Genomic DNA, 13,574 nt, shown 5'->3' with positions numbered 1-13,574 from the left:
GAGAGAGCGAGAGAGAGGGAGAGAGAGAATCCCAAGCAGGCTCCACACTGTCAGCACAGAGCCCAGTGCAGGGCCCGAACTCACAAACAATAAGATCATGACCTGAGCTGAAATCAAGAGTCAGACACGTAACCAACGGAGCCACCAGGTGCCCCTAAAACTTGTTTTGTTAACAAGCCAAGTTCTATTGCTGAGAAACCTGGTTCTTTAAAATCACAGGCTGCCAGAAACTTGGCTGTTTGAAATCCTGTCAGTAAGAGTGGAACATCCTGTGCCTCTAGGCGGGTCTGAGCAGCCCAGCTGTTCAACCGCCAGAGCCTCAGACAAAGGGTTTTCAGACAAAAATCCTACCTTTATCGTTTCTTCATATTTTCCAAAGGAACAGGACCCCGAGTCCGCTTCTCAGCCCAGGCCTGAAATTGACCTCTTTGCATAAAGGCCTGCTTAGCTCAGAGCCTGGCCAGCTCTGCTTCACTGAAATGTTACCTAAGCATTCCCCTTCCCCCAGTCCTGCACTAGCCCTGCCTCTTCTCTTGTGAGACGCCCATGCCCCCGCTGGGACGGGGTGTCCTTTCATCTGGAAGGATGATAAGTTTCACCTCGCGGGGCTACAGTTGCGTGAGGCAGGCTCTATCACTCCGTGCGACGGCTTCTCCAGCTCATGGGCTCCCAGCAGGGCCAGCGCTGCCCGTCGGAGAGGCCAAGATTAGTTCCAAGGAAGCAATGGTTAGTGGCCTTCCAGAGGGCTGTACACACGAGCAGGTGTATAGTGTGTCTGTTGTATTAAAGGTTCACGGGCAGGGAAGACGAAGGTGCTGAGCAGGAAAACATGTCCAGAAGGGCTCCTTGAGAGGACAAAGACACAGAGAGGTTTGAGAGACAGTGCTGTAGCTAAATATCGAGTAGCTTTCGGTGTCCACTGTGAGTCAGGTGCCCAGTTACTGGCTCCCTTTTGCAGCGTTCTTCTGGCCACTGTCTTGGGGGATCCAAGCTGGCTTGACCTCTCCCAGCACCCCCAGAATTTCCAGCTCCCCCTTGAGTTGGCTCTGCCAACTGGCGAGATGGCACGCTGTTCCTCACTCACGCAGGTGCTCACGTGCCGCCTGTCTGCCAGTCTCGTTTCTCTGTTTTCGATGGGCACAGGATACACCTTCCATTCTTCCCTGAGCAGCGCTTTCCCTTGGCTTCCCGAAATCTGGAAAACACTACCACTGCCCAGAAGATGGCCCCAGCGTCTGACGACTTTCCACTCTCCCTACCCCGTAGCCTTTTGCGTATACAGACTGGGGAGTGGGTAGTGCCGGGTGATGGTGGGAAGTAGCCAGGTCTTCTAGGCTGCCTCTTATTCTTCGTGATAACCCGGGGTGAAGGGTCAGGCCCCTGCTCTTCATGGCTCTCTCTAGAAAGTGGGGTTTCCAACTCCTTTTTGTCCTCGTTGGGTCCATGTCACCCTTGTTCCCTTTCTGAACCATGTAGAGTTGGTAAGAAGTTTGCCACCAGGGACTGAGTGCCTTGAGATAGAAGATGAGTCACAGGTCAGAGACACAGGTCAGGCCTTCATCTCTGCACCGAGATGATGGCTCTCTCCTTCCACCTGAAACCCAGTTTCCCACCCCCAGCCAGCCCTCATTTTCCAGTCACCTTACCCCCAGCAAGAAAGCAGACGCTAAAGGCACCAGTATTAAAAGTCTTTGCTGTTCTCAGCTCAGTCACCTGCACACGGTGAGTGCACGACAACTATTTTTGAACTAAGGCCAAGTGAGTGCAAACACATCCTCGTCTCTTTGGTTCCCTTGCTGGGCGAGGGGGCTCGGACTGACTCTTTCTCGTGCACCACCCCACAGGGAGAAAGGCAAACCTCCTAAATGGTCACATCTCGCTAAAAATAGCTACAAGTATACATCTGCGTATACTGTGTGTATCAACTGTGCTGACTAATTTATTTTTTCAAGTGGATTTCTAATAAAGAATAAGGAAAGAGGACTTAGCAACGCAGGGAGCTGAGCTGCTTTGCATGTAGTTCCAGTTTTCCTCACGGCTTGTTTACATTTGTCCCGGCCAGACTGGCTCGAGAGTTCTGGAAGCCAGGCTAGCTCGGGTCCCTGCAGATGATAAAGATGATACGCAGCTGGAGCCAGAGGAGCAGAGGGGGTGAGAGGCTCGGGCCTCGGGTCTGCTACTTCCAGCCTCCAGTCCTGCCTCAGTCACTTGCTGGCTGTAGGGTCTGAGATAGGAGGCTTCACCTCCTAGGTCCGTCCCCTCATCTGTAAAGTGAGTTATTCTCACTTATTAAGTAACAGTGCCTGCCATGGGGTTCTTGAGAGTAAGGCCAAGTCCTTCCCCTCCCCAACCCAGACCCTCTCCCGACATCTAGGCATCCTGTCACCCAGCCCTTTGCCTCCGGAGTCCAGGTGCTTTATCCTTCCACCCACCAATCCCACCTGATGCAGATACATCATAAGAAAAAAAAGAAAACAGAAATAAGGAAAGACCATTCTCTTTTGTTTGCTACTAAATTTATTGGTAATTTTTCTACCATCATTTGTCATGCACGTCTCTAGAAGTCTGAATTTACTGAACAATGGAAACTTTCTGGAAAAGTCCACATGAGAGCAGGATGCACCCTCCAGCCTGGGGTCCTGTGTCCCCACTCTCAACCTGCCGTGTAGGAGCAACTTTGAAGGTGGCCTCTTCTACTGGCTGGCTGCTCTCTCAGGCCCTCCTCACTGCTGTCAACTCCTCCCTTACCTTTTTTTTAAATTTTTTAAACTTTTATTCATTTTTGAGAGACAGAGAGACAGAGCATGAAGGGAGGAGCAGAGAGAAAGGGAGACAGAATCCAAAGTAGGCTCCAGGCTCTGAGCTGACAGCACAGAGCCTGATGTGGGGCTCAAACCCACAGACTGTGAGATCATGACCTGAGCCGAAGTCGGATGCTCAACTGACTGAGCCACCCAGCGCCCCAACTCCTCCCTTACCTTAAAGAAAGCCCAGGAGCTGGCCCGGAGCTCAGTTTCTCTGGTGCCTGCCCTCCTCCTATTTCCCAGGGCTGAATTCAGAGGGAGGAGTGGGGGTGGGGGATGGGAAGCAAGGGCAGTTGGGTGAGATTGAGAACCGGGCTTGGGTGAACCCATCCTTGTGCTCGGTCATGTCAGTCCCGAGCCCCCTGCACCCCAGTCCTGCCCGACGTGAGAGCCCTCCCCACCAGGCCTCTGGACAGCGGGTTCCACAGCGCTCCAGGAGTCTCCGTCCCGTCCTCTACATCGGACAGCTCTCCCGGCTGCCCCGCTCCTCATTCTTCTCCTTCAGTTTCACACTGTCCTCTTGCCTCCAAGGGCTCCAGGCCCCCATCAGCCTCCTCAGCAGCCCCTGAAAGTCAGCCTGAAACCCAGAGGATGAAAAGTAGTAGACGAGCGGGTCGACGCAAGAGTTCAAGGTGCTGAGGAGCAGCACGTAATTTCTCCATGATGGGCTTTCCCCCCGGATGTAGCCCACGATGTGGGACACGTTGTAGGGCCCAAAGCAGACGAGGAAGTTGAGCAACGTGGCTGCCACAAGCCCCACCACCCTCCTCCGCCGCCGGTGGTTGGTGCCTTTGCTGAGCACCCAGACCAGGTAGCTGTAGCAGTAGATGGTGACGATCAGGGGCACCAGAAAAAGGACCACAGCCATCTCCAGCCGGACAGGCAGGAGAATAGCCAGCTGGTCTTTCTGGAATTCCTGGTAGCAGGTGCCGTTGTTGTCGGTGGCCTTCTTGGAGAATTCTATCACGAAGACTATGCTGCAGTGGGCGATAGCCAGGAGCCAGCAGGCCCCGCTGACCAGGCCGGCCTGGCCGGGCCTGGGCCGGGCCTTGTACCACAGCGGGTAGGCCACGCTCAAGGAGCGCTCGACGCTTACAGCTGCCAGGAAGAGGGAAGTGAGATAAAGGGTTGTGAAGAAGAGGGATCCAGAGAGGGGGCAGAAGATGAAGGGCAGGGGCCAGCGCATGCCGCTGGCCGCCTCCACCATGCGGAAGGGCAGGAAGATCAGCAGGAGCAGGTCCGAGATGGTCAGGTTGAGCAAGAGCACGTCCACGGCCACCGGCCGGCGCCGCAGCCTGCCTAGGAAGGTCACCAGGGCTGCCAGGTTGAGGGGAAGCCCCACAAGGAAGGTGAAGAGGTACACGGAGAAGGAGAGCCAGTGATTGCCGCGGGGGAAGGACCGGTCCGGACTGGTGTCCATGGTGATTGCCACTGGAGAAAGAGACAGACGGAGGTGGCAGTCTGGGTGGGGACCTTCGTGTCCCATGCCAGCAGTATCTCGACCGCCGGCAGGAAACACTGTCACCGCCCCGACTCCCTCATTCTCCCCTGATGCTTTCTGCAGCAGGGTCAGCCTGCCTGTCTTCCTGGTCATGCCCTGTCGCCTGTCCCTTCCCCCAGGAAAGCAAGCACTGCGACCCCCCCCTCAGAGCCCCCCAGAGCCCCGTGCTCACCTGCTAATGTGAGGACCCAACTGCTCTTCTCTCAGTACCCCGGCGACTCCTCTAGAACGAGTATAGTTAACTATTTATCTGGCAGAACTGATAAAGATGAATGACATCATTTGCCGTTGAGCAATTACACAAAAGATGCCTTTCGCTCCATTACCAGCCCATGCCAGTATGCAAAATGAGGAGCAAATTCCACGACTGTGCGTCTCGCTCTCCAGCCGCCTCAGAGGGGACGCTCTAGCCAGCCCTGAGCCGACCTTGTCTTCCCCTCCCTGAGCCTCTGCTTGAATTTTATCTGCTTCTCTGGAGTGGCAGTCATCCAATTGCCTTGTAAGGGCAGGAAGCACGTCGCAGGGATGGAGAGCCTGGGCTCTGGGGCCAGAGGCCTGGGTGCGATGCCGGCTCCGTCACTAACTCTGTGGTTTGGGGCAAGTGACCTGAACTCTGCTCTCCCATCTGCAAAGCAGGGTAATCATAGTACCAGCCTCATAGGGTTTTGTTAGATTCAAGTGTCACTACTACCTGTCAAGTGCTGAGAAGGGAAGCTAGCATGTAAGTCCTAACAGATGTTGGCTGCCATCATCCCAGTCCTTGGTGTGGGCTTGTCTCCAGGGTGATGGGAATAACAATAACACTAATAATGATAATGATGATTTAGGGGGCCCATAACCTGTGGCAGACACGCGTCTTCTGAGAGCATCGCCATCCTGCTCTTGTGCCTCACGGTGGGCAAGTGACTCCCTACAGGCGATACAACCTTGTTAAGCATCACCAGCAGGGTTCACACTCAAGTTCTGTCCAGCTTCAGAGACTATTTCTTTATGTATTCATTCAAATATAAGATAGCATTCTATACCCACTGAAATGGCTATAAGCAAAAAATTAGATAATACAAGGTGGTGGGGAGGATGTGGAGGAATGAGAATCCTCCTCATACGTTTGCTGGCAAAAATATAAAATGGTAGAGTGCCTTTGGGAAGCAGTTTCTACTAATAGGCATCTACGTAAGCAATGTTCATAATAGCATTACTCGTAACGGCCCCCAAGTAGAAGCATCCCTTGGTGGTCCGTCAGCTGGTGGACGGATCAACCATGTCGCAGATCCACACAATGGAATACTCTTTGGTAATAAGAAGGAATGAAATGCCCAGAATATGGATACCGGAACATGGATGAACCTCAAAAACATTATGCCAAGGGAAACAAGCCAGACCTAAAAGACCGTATATTGTATGTTTCCAATTATATGAACTGGATAGGCGACTTTATAGAGATAGAAAGGAGATTACTGGTTGTCTGGGGACATAGGGGGAAATGGAATCAACCGTAAGTGAGCAGGAGGGGGTCTTACTGGGGTAATGACAACGATCACACCTGGATTACAGTGAGTTGCACACCTTAGTGTACTAAAAACCATTAGCCTGTACACTTAAAATGGGTGAATTTTATGACATGTAAATTTTATCTCAAACACGTTAAAAATGGTGAGCAAAACAAAGATTTTGCTGTGGTGGGTCTGGTGGTAGGGAGCCTAGGGGTAGACCTCACTACCCCCTAGTGGTGGGGGGTAGAACAGACTCAGCAACACAGAGGCAGAGAACCACTGGGGAGGCATTTCGGGCACACAGAAAGGCAGGTGCACAGGCTAATCTGCTGGGGGAACCTCTAGAAGGTTTAGGACTGAGGGGTGCAGGTCACGAGGGTGCTGGGGGCGGATCGTGTGGGGCGGCGTGGACCCTGGGAAGGAAGTAAACTCCACCACTACATGGAGGAGGCGCAATTCCCCAGAACAAGTGGCCCGGCCCCAGCAGGAGCTCCAGAGTGGTGGGGGGAGAGAGCGTTGGTGGCTTTATGGGAGGAGCAGTGAGGCCGTTCGGGCTTTTACTGAAAGTCTCTGCTGTCACCGCTGTGCAGGGAATAAACTTGTGTCTTGCTTCTGGGGAGTCTCAGGCAAGTTATGTAAGTTCTCTGGTCTGTTTTCAGCTAAAACAGATTATGAAATTTTCTTTGGAAGGCGGTTGTGAGCATTCATTCATTCGTTCGTCCAGCAAACATTTCCTGAGAGCCTGCTACTATGTGCCAAGCTCGCTCCTAAGGTGCTGGGGGTAGACGGGCAAAGAACATTCCTGGCCCTGATAGACACAGAAGCACGGAAAGAGGCAGCTTGTATAACCCAGTTGGTGTGCGCCAGGCATGTAGCTACCTGCTTTGTGCTCCTGTATGTTTGTGGCCTGGTCGTCTTTAGAGGAACAAGTCTGCTTCCTCTCATCTCACCTGAGAACAGGTGCCAGACGATTGTCTTCCGTGGCCACGCTCCTCTCCTTCAGGGTGCCACCACGTGCCATTCCCACAAGGACAGGCGTTAACACTGATACCTCAAGTTTTTTCATGTGTCCCTTGATCCCTGGGGTCCTGCCTTGAAGGATCGCATCACGCGTCCACCCTTCCTTACTCTAGAGCCTCAGGAAAATTTCCTAATCCTACAAAATGAAGATGATAATAATACTTGGTTCCAGGGCCATCACTAACATAAGTAGTGACTTTGTACAAATTAGGAAAAGGCACCCCACTCCAGGCGGCAGTGCCCTCCACCAAGACGCATAAATGAGGAGTGAGTGGTATCTTTGTTCAAATTAGAATAACATGCTCCTTCCTCTGGGTGGAAGTAGCCCCATGCCAGGCACATGGATTGGTGAGCACAGCACAGGCTAGAATTTTGTCACTGTTTGCCTGTCTGCCTGGCACTCTTGTTCAGTGAACAGCCTGCCCATCTGTACAGCAGCTGCATGGCCAAATCAAATGATTGTGTGAGTGTGAGATGGGACAACACTTACAGAGCACTTGGCATGGTGACTGTCCCATATTAGAGACTCTGTGTTTGTTAGGGACTCTTTCTGGAGTAGCTAGTATTTTCTCTCCCTGCTGAAGCGTCTTTTCCTACCGACTTACTGTCCACAGTTCCAATGCTGCCCTCTTGTGAATTCCAAATGGTATAGCAGGGTCAGTATCTTGCCTCCTGCCTCTTCTCTTATTCAGAAATTAAAATGTTCTTTCCTAGGAAATGTTTTGGGAGTTGCGTCCCCCCGAGCATATCATCAGTGTGGCATTTCCTCCACACTGGAAGAGGACCTCTATAGCACTGGCAGATGGGGTGCAAGGAGAGGAAGGATGGGCAGAGGTGGGGGTCATGCTGATGCATGAGGAGGCGAGCTTACCTTCCTCCCGTGACCTAGCCCCCAACCTCCATTCTTCCCTCCGACGGGGGTGCGGTCTTTGGCCAGGCTCAGTTCTTTCCATGAGGGGCTCCCAGGGTGTGCCCGGGCAAGGCCGCCCTGCAGTTCCTTCAGGGCAGTCTCCGTCAGGCACCCAGGGAAGCAGCCAGCCTCCTCTGCTCCATGCCCCTTCTCTCCAGCAGTGGCTACTGCTTCTGGGATGTCCCTCCTTTTGTTCTTGCCACACTTGTCACCCGGCCAGTACCCCCTCCCAAGTAGCCGGTCACCAATGGGTTGAGCACCACGCTCCAAGCCCCTGTGATGAGCCCCAGTTTCCGCCAGCAGCCCCCCATGTCGGGGTGCAGGAAGGCAGCCACATTGGAGGCATTGTAAGGTCCTAAGCAGAGCAGCAGTGTGAGCAGAGCCCCGCCGGCCACCCAGGCTGCCCTTAGCTTCCGTCTGTGGCTCAAGCCTGACCGGGCCAGTGCCCGGAGGCAGCCCACGTAGCAGAAGGCTGTAATGGTGAGGGGGAGGAAGAAGAGCAGGAGAGAAAGGCTGAGGCGAGCAGGGCCCGCTGAGGCCGGGTCCCAGGCCTCCAGGCAGACTGGAGAGCCGTTGACTGGCGTGTTGATGCCCAGAGAGTTGTTGGTATTGTCCATCCAGCCTCCTGGAGCCTCCAACCCAAAGACCAGCCCCAGGTGACAGAGGACGAGGGCCCATATGGCCGCACACACACCCCAGGAGTAACGCGGCCTCCGGGCAGCTTGGTAGCCCAAGGGGAAGGCAGCCCCCAGGTAGCGGCCGACACTCAGGGCAGCCAGGAAGCCCCCGCCAGCATAGAGCGGAGCAAAGTGGGCCAGGGCAAAGGCCGGACAGAGCGGGGCTGGCAGAGGCCAGGCGCCCAAGGCCAGGGCCTCCACCGCCTTCAGGGGCAGAGAGGCTGCCAGCAGGAGGTCAGAGCAGCCCAGGTGCAGGGCATAGACAAGGCTGGGGGTGAGGCGGAGCCGGGCATGGGACACAGCGCCCCCAATGGCCAGGGCGTTGAGTGGGAAGCCCAGTGCAAAGGCAGCCACGTAGAGGGCGAAGGAGAGCTGCGGGGGCAGGTCCATGGGGCTGGGGCTGGCCTCCAACGCTCCTGGCCTCTGCTCGCTCCCCACCTTCGGCTAGGCCGGTGCAGAGGACCGGGGGCTCCTGGGATCACACACTGCTCAGGGTATTAGAAGCCGTCCTGTGAGATATCAACTGTCTCAGTGAGGGAGGCCCACAGAGGGAGGCGGCTCCAGCTAGCGGGCGAGCCTGAGTGAGAAGCGGGGACCGCTAGCCCTCAGTCCTCTGCTTTCTTCCCACTGTATCCTCTCTTAAAACACAACAGAAGCATGCAGGTCCCGTGAGAGGGAAGGCCTCCTGATTTCTGAGACTGGGGAGAGAAAGGGTAGAGAATTAGATCAGAGTTGGGTCCCACTGTGTGTGTGTGTGTGTGTGTGTGTGTGTGTGTGTGTGTGTTTCTTAGGACGAAGTCTCCTGAGTCCGCTCCCCTCCCAATTCCCTGGGAAGAGAAGCAGCCACCCCCCACCCCCACCCCAGGGCCATGGAGAGCCTGCCCGGCACACAGTGGAGGGGGATGTCAGGATTCAGGTAAGGTGGCGGCTGTGGTAAAGGGCAGGCAAGGAGGGGCACCAGGGCAGAGCCAAGGGTAAGTCGGGGCCCATCAGTGCCATGGAGAATGACCTTAGCCAACCTCAGGGAGCATCCTAAGCAGGTAAATTGGGGGTCTGGGGCATAATCGCCATAGGGAGTGGAGCCACAGAAAGAGGGACTCACCTGTTGGCGCTGCCAGGTGTCTCTGAGGCTCAGGAGTCCCCCTCGATGGCCTGAGGGAGGGCGTCCAGGATGGGCAGTGAGCCAGAAGGGAGAGGAGGGCGGGGTGGCAGGGCCATTAGCCTGAGGCACTGGCAGCCTGGCTGAGCAGCTAATGGGGCATCTCAAGCGGGAGAAGCCAGGAGGTGAGGGTCCAAACAGCTGATGCAGACACCGGAAGGGGACAGCAATGAGGGCTTTTTCTAGGTGGCGTGAGGACTGTGTAGCTCGTCCCTTAAAGGCGCAGGGTTGTTAAGGTACGACCAGACCACGGCTTGATCCCACCACAGCCCAGCCTGTTCACACCCGCGCTGGGCGCTGTCTTCTCTCCTCCTGGGCGAGCCTATGGGCAGGCCCTGGCCGTTTGGGCCCACTCACAGATAACAAACTTTGGTGGCCCACACATGTCCGTTTGGTGAGCGATATGTGGGAAAATGAAGGCATCATTTCAAGGTACCTCCTCTACCCTCCCTGGACCCACACAGGAGGTCCAGGGCTGTGGGCCCGTTTTGGGACAAGAGGGCTTCCCTATTTTTCCTCTCCTTACCCTTCTGGCTTGATGATAGTAGTTTCTTCCTTTTTTAAAAAAAATTTTTTTAATGTTTTATTTATTTTGATACAGAGAGAGACCGAACATGAGAGGGGGAGGGACAGAGAGAGGGAGACACAGAATCAGAAGCAGGCTCCAGGCTCTGAGCTGTCAGCACTGAACCTGCCTCGGGGCTCAAACCCACAAATGTGAGATCATGACTTGAGCTGAAGTTGGAGGCCTAATTGACTAAGCCACTCAGGTGCCCCATGTTGGTAGTTTCTGACCCTTCCTTCTAGTGTTGGCAGGAGCAGGGAGGAAAGACAAGGGCTGAGTGTCATTCCGTGGCACTGAAGTGCTGAGCTGCGGTCCCCACACTGCCTCTCCCTGGGGCACTGGGAGAGACAAGGCGCAGTACTCAGTAAGGCATGGATGGCGTGAGCCTCCCCCTGGCTGAGTGGCTTTCTTCTCAGCCTCTGAGAATTCAGCCTCTTTCTCTGTTGGGGTCACCTTGCTCTTCTAGGAAGACTTCCTAAATGAGATTTAAAACAGTCCCACACTGTGTCTGTAATTCTATCTCTCTGTCTCTGACTATGCCTCTGTCTCTCTAGCTGTCTGTCTCTGCCTCAAAACTGACGACACAGCCTGTCTCTGGACCTCAGTGTTTTGGGGGGCGTGTGTTGGTCATCAGGCTATCATGTCCTCCCTAGTTCCAGGTCACCCCGAGCAAGCTTCTCCAGTGGGTTCCTGGAAGTGCTTCTCCACGGGCTGCAGGCAGGGCAGCATGGGGCTCTCCGCCCATCAGCGGTCGCCTCCAGAGAAATGATCGAATCCCCTTTTCATACTTCAGTCAGTAAGGCCTCCCGTCCGCATCTTACAAATGTGGTCCAGCACCTCCCTCGGGATGGAGAAGAGCTTGCCACCTGTTGTTTAGTATTTTGTCTTTGGGAAGCTGACAGAACCAAGGAAAATCAGAAGGAGGGCCATTTCCCCTCCCGTGACAAGCCTTTGGAGAGGAGGAAGGCAGGGCATGAAGAGAGACCTGGGAGCTTCAAGATTTCTGCTTCAGCCCTGCCCACCTGGCGGCATAGGTCTCTGCCCCGTGTCGCCTCCTCGGAGGGCTTTCCTTGGACCCTCTGCCCACGGGCCCCTCCGCTGCCCCAGACTCGGTGTCTTCATCTCGTGGTAATTCCTAGCACTCATGACCTGCGACATCAGATTCACTAGCCTCTCGGCTAGCATGTCAGTCAGCGAGGGCAAAGACTCCTGTCTGCTTTGTCCGCTGCGGGTCACATACAGAGTAGGGGCTCAGTAACTGACCGAGTGAGGTCTGGGACTGGGGAGAGGCCTGGATTCCGGAGTCCCGGCCTCAGAGCTTCCTGACCACCTGCCGCGCGCACCACAGCACTGCCTGGTGACAGCCACATCTCTCAGGCGGTTGACCATGAAGTAGGTTTCTGTCAGCAGCAGGGCTGGGACAGGATGGAAAGACACTCGCTGGTTGCCAGGGAGCCTGTACCGGCCCTCCTCAGGCTCAGAGCCACCTCAGTCCTTTGAGGGGACCCTGCCCTAAAACCTTTCAGACACCGTAGACTGGAGGTCCCCAAGATGAGGGTGATGCCATATCTTTTTTGTACCCCAACAGCTGGTCTGTGCTGGATGCATGGACGGGTGCTCAGTAAATGTTTGCTGAATAAATGGTTGAATGGTTGAATGACAAATGATACTAGACCTCATTCTTGATATAGAAAGCCCAAACGCTTACCCTCTCACTTACATAGTCCTTACAGTCTCTCCTTCCTCCAGAAATGCTAATGGTGCTCACATGAAATCACATTGAGGACAAAGTCAGTCAATGGGGACGTTGGTGCCCCATTGTGCCGTCATTCCAAGGATGACCAGAAATCATCTTTCTCAGCGGTGCCTGGGTGGCTCAGTCAGTTAAGCGTCTGACTCTTGATTTCGCCTCCGGTCATGATCTCAAGGTCTCAAGGTAGATCTTGCTTGGGATTCTCTCTCTCACTCTCTCTCTCTCTGCCCCTCCCCCACTCACAGTTAAAAATGCCTCTCTCTCTCAAAATAAATAAACATTAAAAAAAACCCATCTTCTCAGAGAACATTCTGTTATTGAGTGGATGGGAAGGCAGGGAAGGAGGTGGAACTTTTGGAGCAGCCAGCACAGGCCAGGAGTTTGCATCCTCTTGCTGACTGATTAGCCGTCTGTGTCTGCTTCTACGAATAGTTGGAGCAAGGTCAGAACTGAGAAGTGGGGGGAAGCTGGAGGACCTAACTGGGAAAGTCAGAATCAGCGAACATAATAGGGAACTGGCGGCAGTGACGGTAGGCAAAAGACTAGCCATGGGGTTTCTCAAGGCTACTGGCCTTCGAGAAGTTCTTGGGCAACTGTGTCTGCTGACCAAACTTGGCAGGGCCACTTTTGAGAACAGCTGTGGGTGACGAATTGACTCCCCTTCTTACATTCTTCAAGAGATGCAAACAAGATAGGAAGTTGGTTTTTAGGGACTTTTGGCTATTGTTTTAGGTTTCTTATAATGTGCTCCAGCGTATGAATGATTTTACCTCACTTCCTCTCTCTCTCTTTTTTTAAGATTGTTTATTTTTGAGAGAGAGAGAGAAACAGCGTGACTGGGGGAGGGGCAGATGGAGGGTGACACAGAATCGGAAGCAGGCTCCAGGCTCCTGTCTGTGAGCACAGAGCCCAAAGTGGGGCTTGAACCCACAAACTGAGAGATCATGACCTGAGCCAAAGTTGGACGCTTAACCGACTGAGCCACCCAGGCACCCCTTTCACTTCCTCTCTTGAGCCACCTGCACGGTAGGTAGCGGCACCTCCATTTTACAGATGAAGAAACCGAGGCTCAGATAAACTTGGTGAACTTGCCCAAGATCACTCAGCTGGGTAAGTAGAAGAGTCAAGATTCAGACTCACATTTGTCTGCCTGGGGGGCCAGTGTACCGTTCGCAAGAAGACAGCAGACCCCCCAGTCCCCCCAGTCCGCTGACTTGATCCTGAGGTCACCGTGACTCCTTTGCCTTCTTCCCAAGCCCTGTGATGCCCTCTTCATCTCCCTGTCCTCGGCCTGACTCCACGGGCTGGAAGCAGTTCACGGGTTCTTTGAAGTGGTATCTGAGCTGTTTTTATTGTGCAGCTCTGTTCGTTACACGTCTGTCCACACCAGAGTGTGACTCAGACCACAAGCCCCCTGAGCGGCAGGGCTCAGCAGCATAATCCTCCTCGCTGACACGTGGAGGAGAAAGAGTGCGGCCAGCCCCTCCTTCTCCCTCGTCTCCGTCCCTCCTTCCCTGCGCTTTGCCCTAGAGGCAGAAATCAGGCACAGGATTGGGGGGAGGGGTGCTTTCAGAGCATGGGTAAGGGGGCCAAAGGGATGGAGAGGGAAAGAAAGAAGTATAGTAACAAGCTGATCCCGGCAGGAACACGGCCAGCTGGGGACGGGGTCTGAGACTGGATGGCGGGGGGGGG

The 13,574-nt window shown here is 54.4% G+C and overlaps 2 protein-coding genes and 1 long non-coding RNA gene across 4 annotated transcripts in view; 1 reads left to right on the top strand and 2 right to left on the bottom strand.

Moving 5' to 3' along the window:
• Nucleotides 1-2,899: 2,899 nt before the first annotated feature.
• On the bottom strand, nt 2,900-4,602 carry LOC115280834 (free fatty acid receptor 3-like). Its single transcript, XM_029925976.1, has 2 exons — nt 4,478-4,602; nt 2,900-4,235 (listed from the first exon to the last, which is right to left on the bottom strand). The coding sequence occupies exon 2, from the start codon at nt 4,222-4,224 to the stop codon at nt 3,259-3,261; it is 966 nt and encodes a 321-aa protein (XP_029781836.1). The 5' UTR covers nt 4,225-4,235; nt 4,478-4,602; the 3' UTR covers nt 2,900-3,258.
• Nucleotides 4,603-5,990: 1,388 nt separating this feature from the next.
• On the bottom strand, nt 5,991-10,150 carry FFAR1 (free fatty acid receptor 1). Its single transcript, XM_029925977.1, has 2 exons — nt 9,508-10,150; nt 5,991-9,103 (listed from the first exon to the last, which is right to left on the bottom strand). The coding sequence occupies exon 2, from the start codon at nt 8,793-8,795 to the stop codon at nt 7,893-7,895; it is 903 nt and encodes a 300-aa protein (XP_029781837.1). The 5' UTR covers nt 8,796-9,103; nt 9,508-10,150; the 3' UTR covers nt 5,991-7,892.
• Nucleotides 10,151-12,806: 2,656 nt separating this feature from the next.
• The window catches only part of LOC115280864, a 23,470-nt gene continuing 22,702 nt past the window's right edge, over nt 12,807-13,574 (top strand). For both annotated transcript variants that reach the window (XR_003903969.1, XR_003903961.1), the window contains exon 1: nt 12,807-12,992. This is a non-coding gene — a long non-coding RNA (uncharacterized LOC115280864). The remainder of the gene's footprint in view (nt 12,993-13,574) is intronic.

Source organism: Suricata suricatta, chromosome 16 (genome assembly GCF_006229205.1).
Source record: "Suricata suricatta isolate VVHF042 chromosome 16, meerkat_22Aug2017_6uvM2_HiC, whole genome shotgun sequence".
Taxonomy (NCBI): Eukaryota; Metazoa; Chordata; class Mammalia; order Carnivora; family Herpestidae; genus Suricata; species Suricata suricatta.
This window is presented reverse-complemented; position numbering and strand designations above follow the sequence as displayed.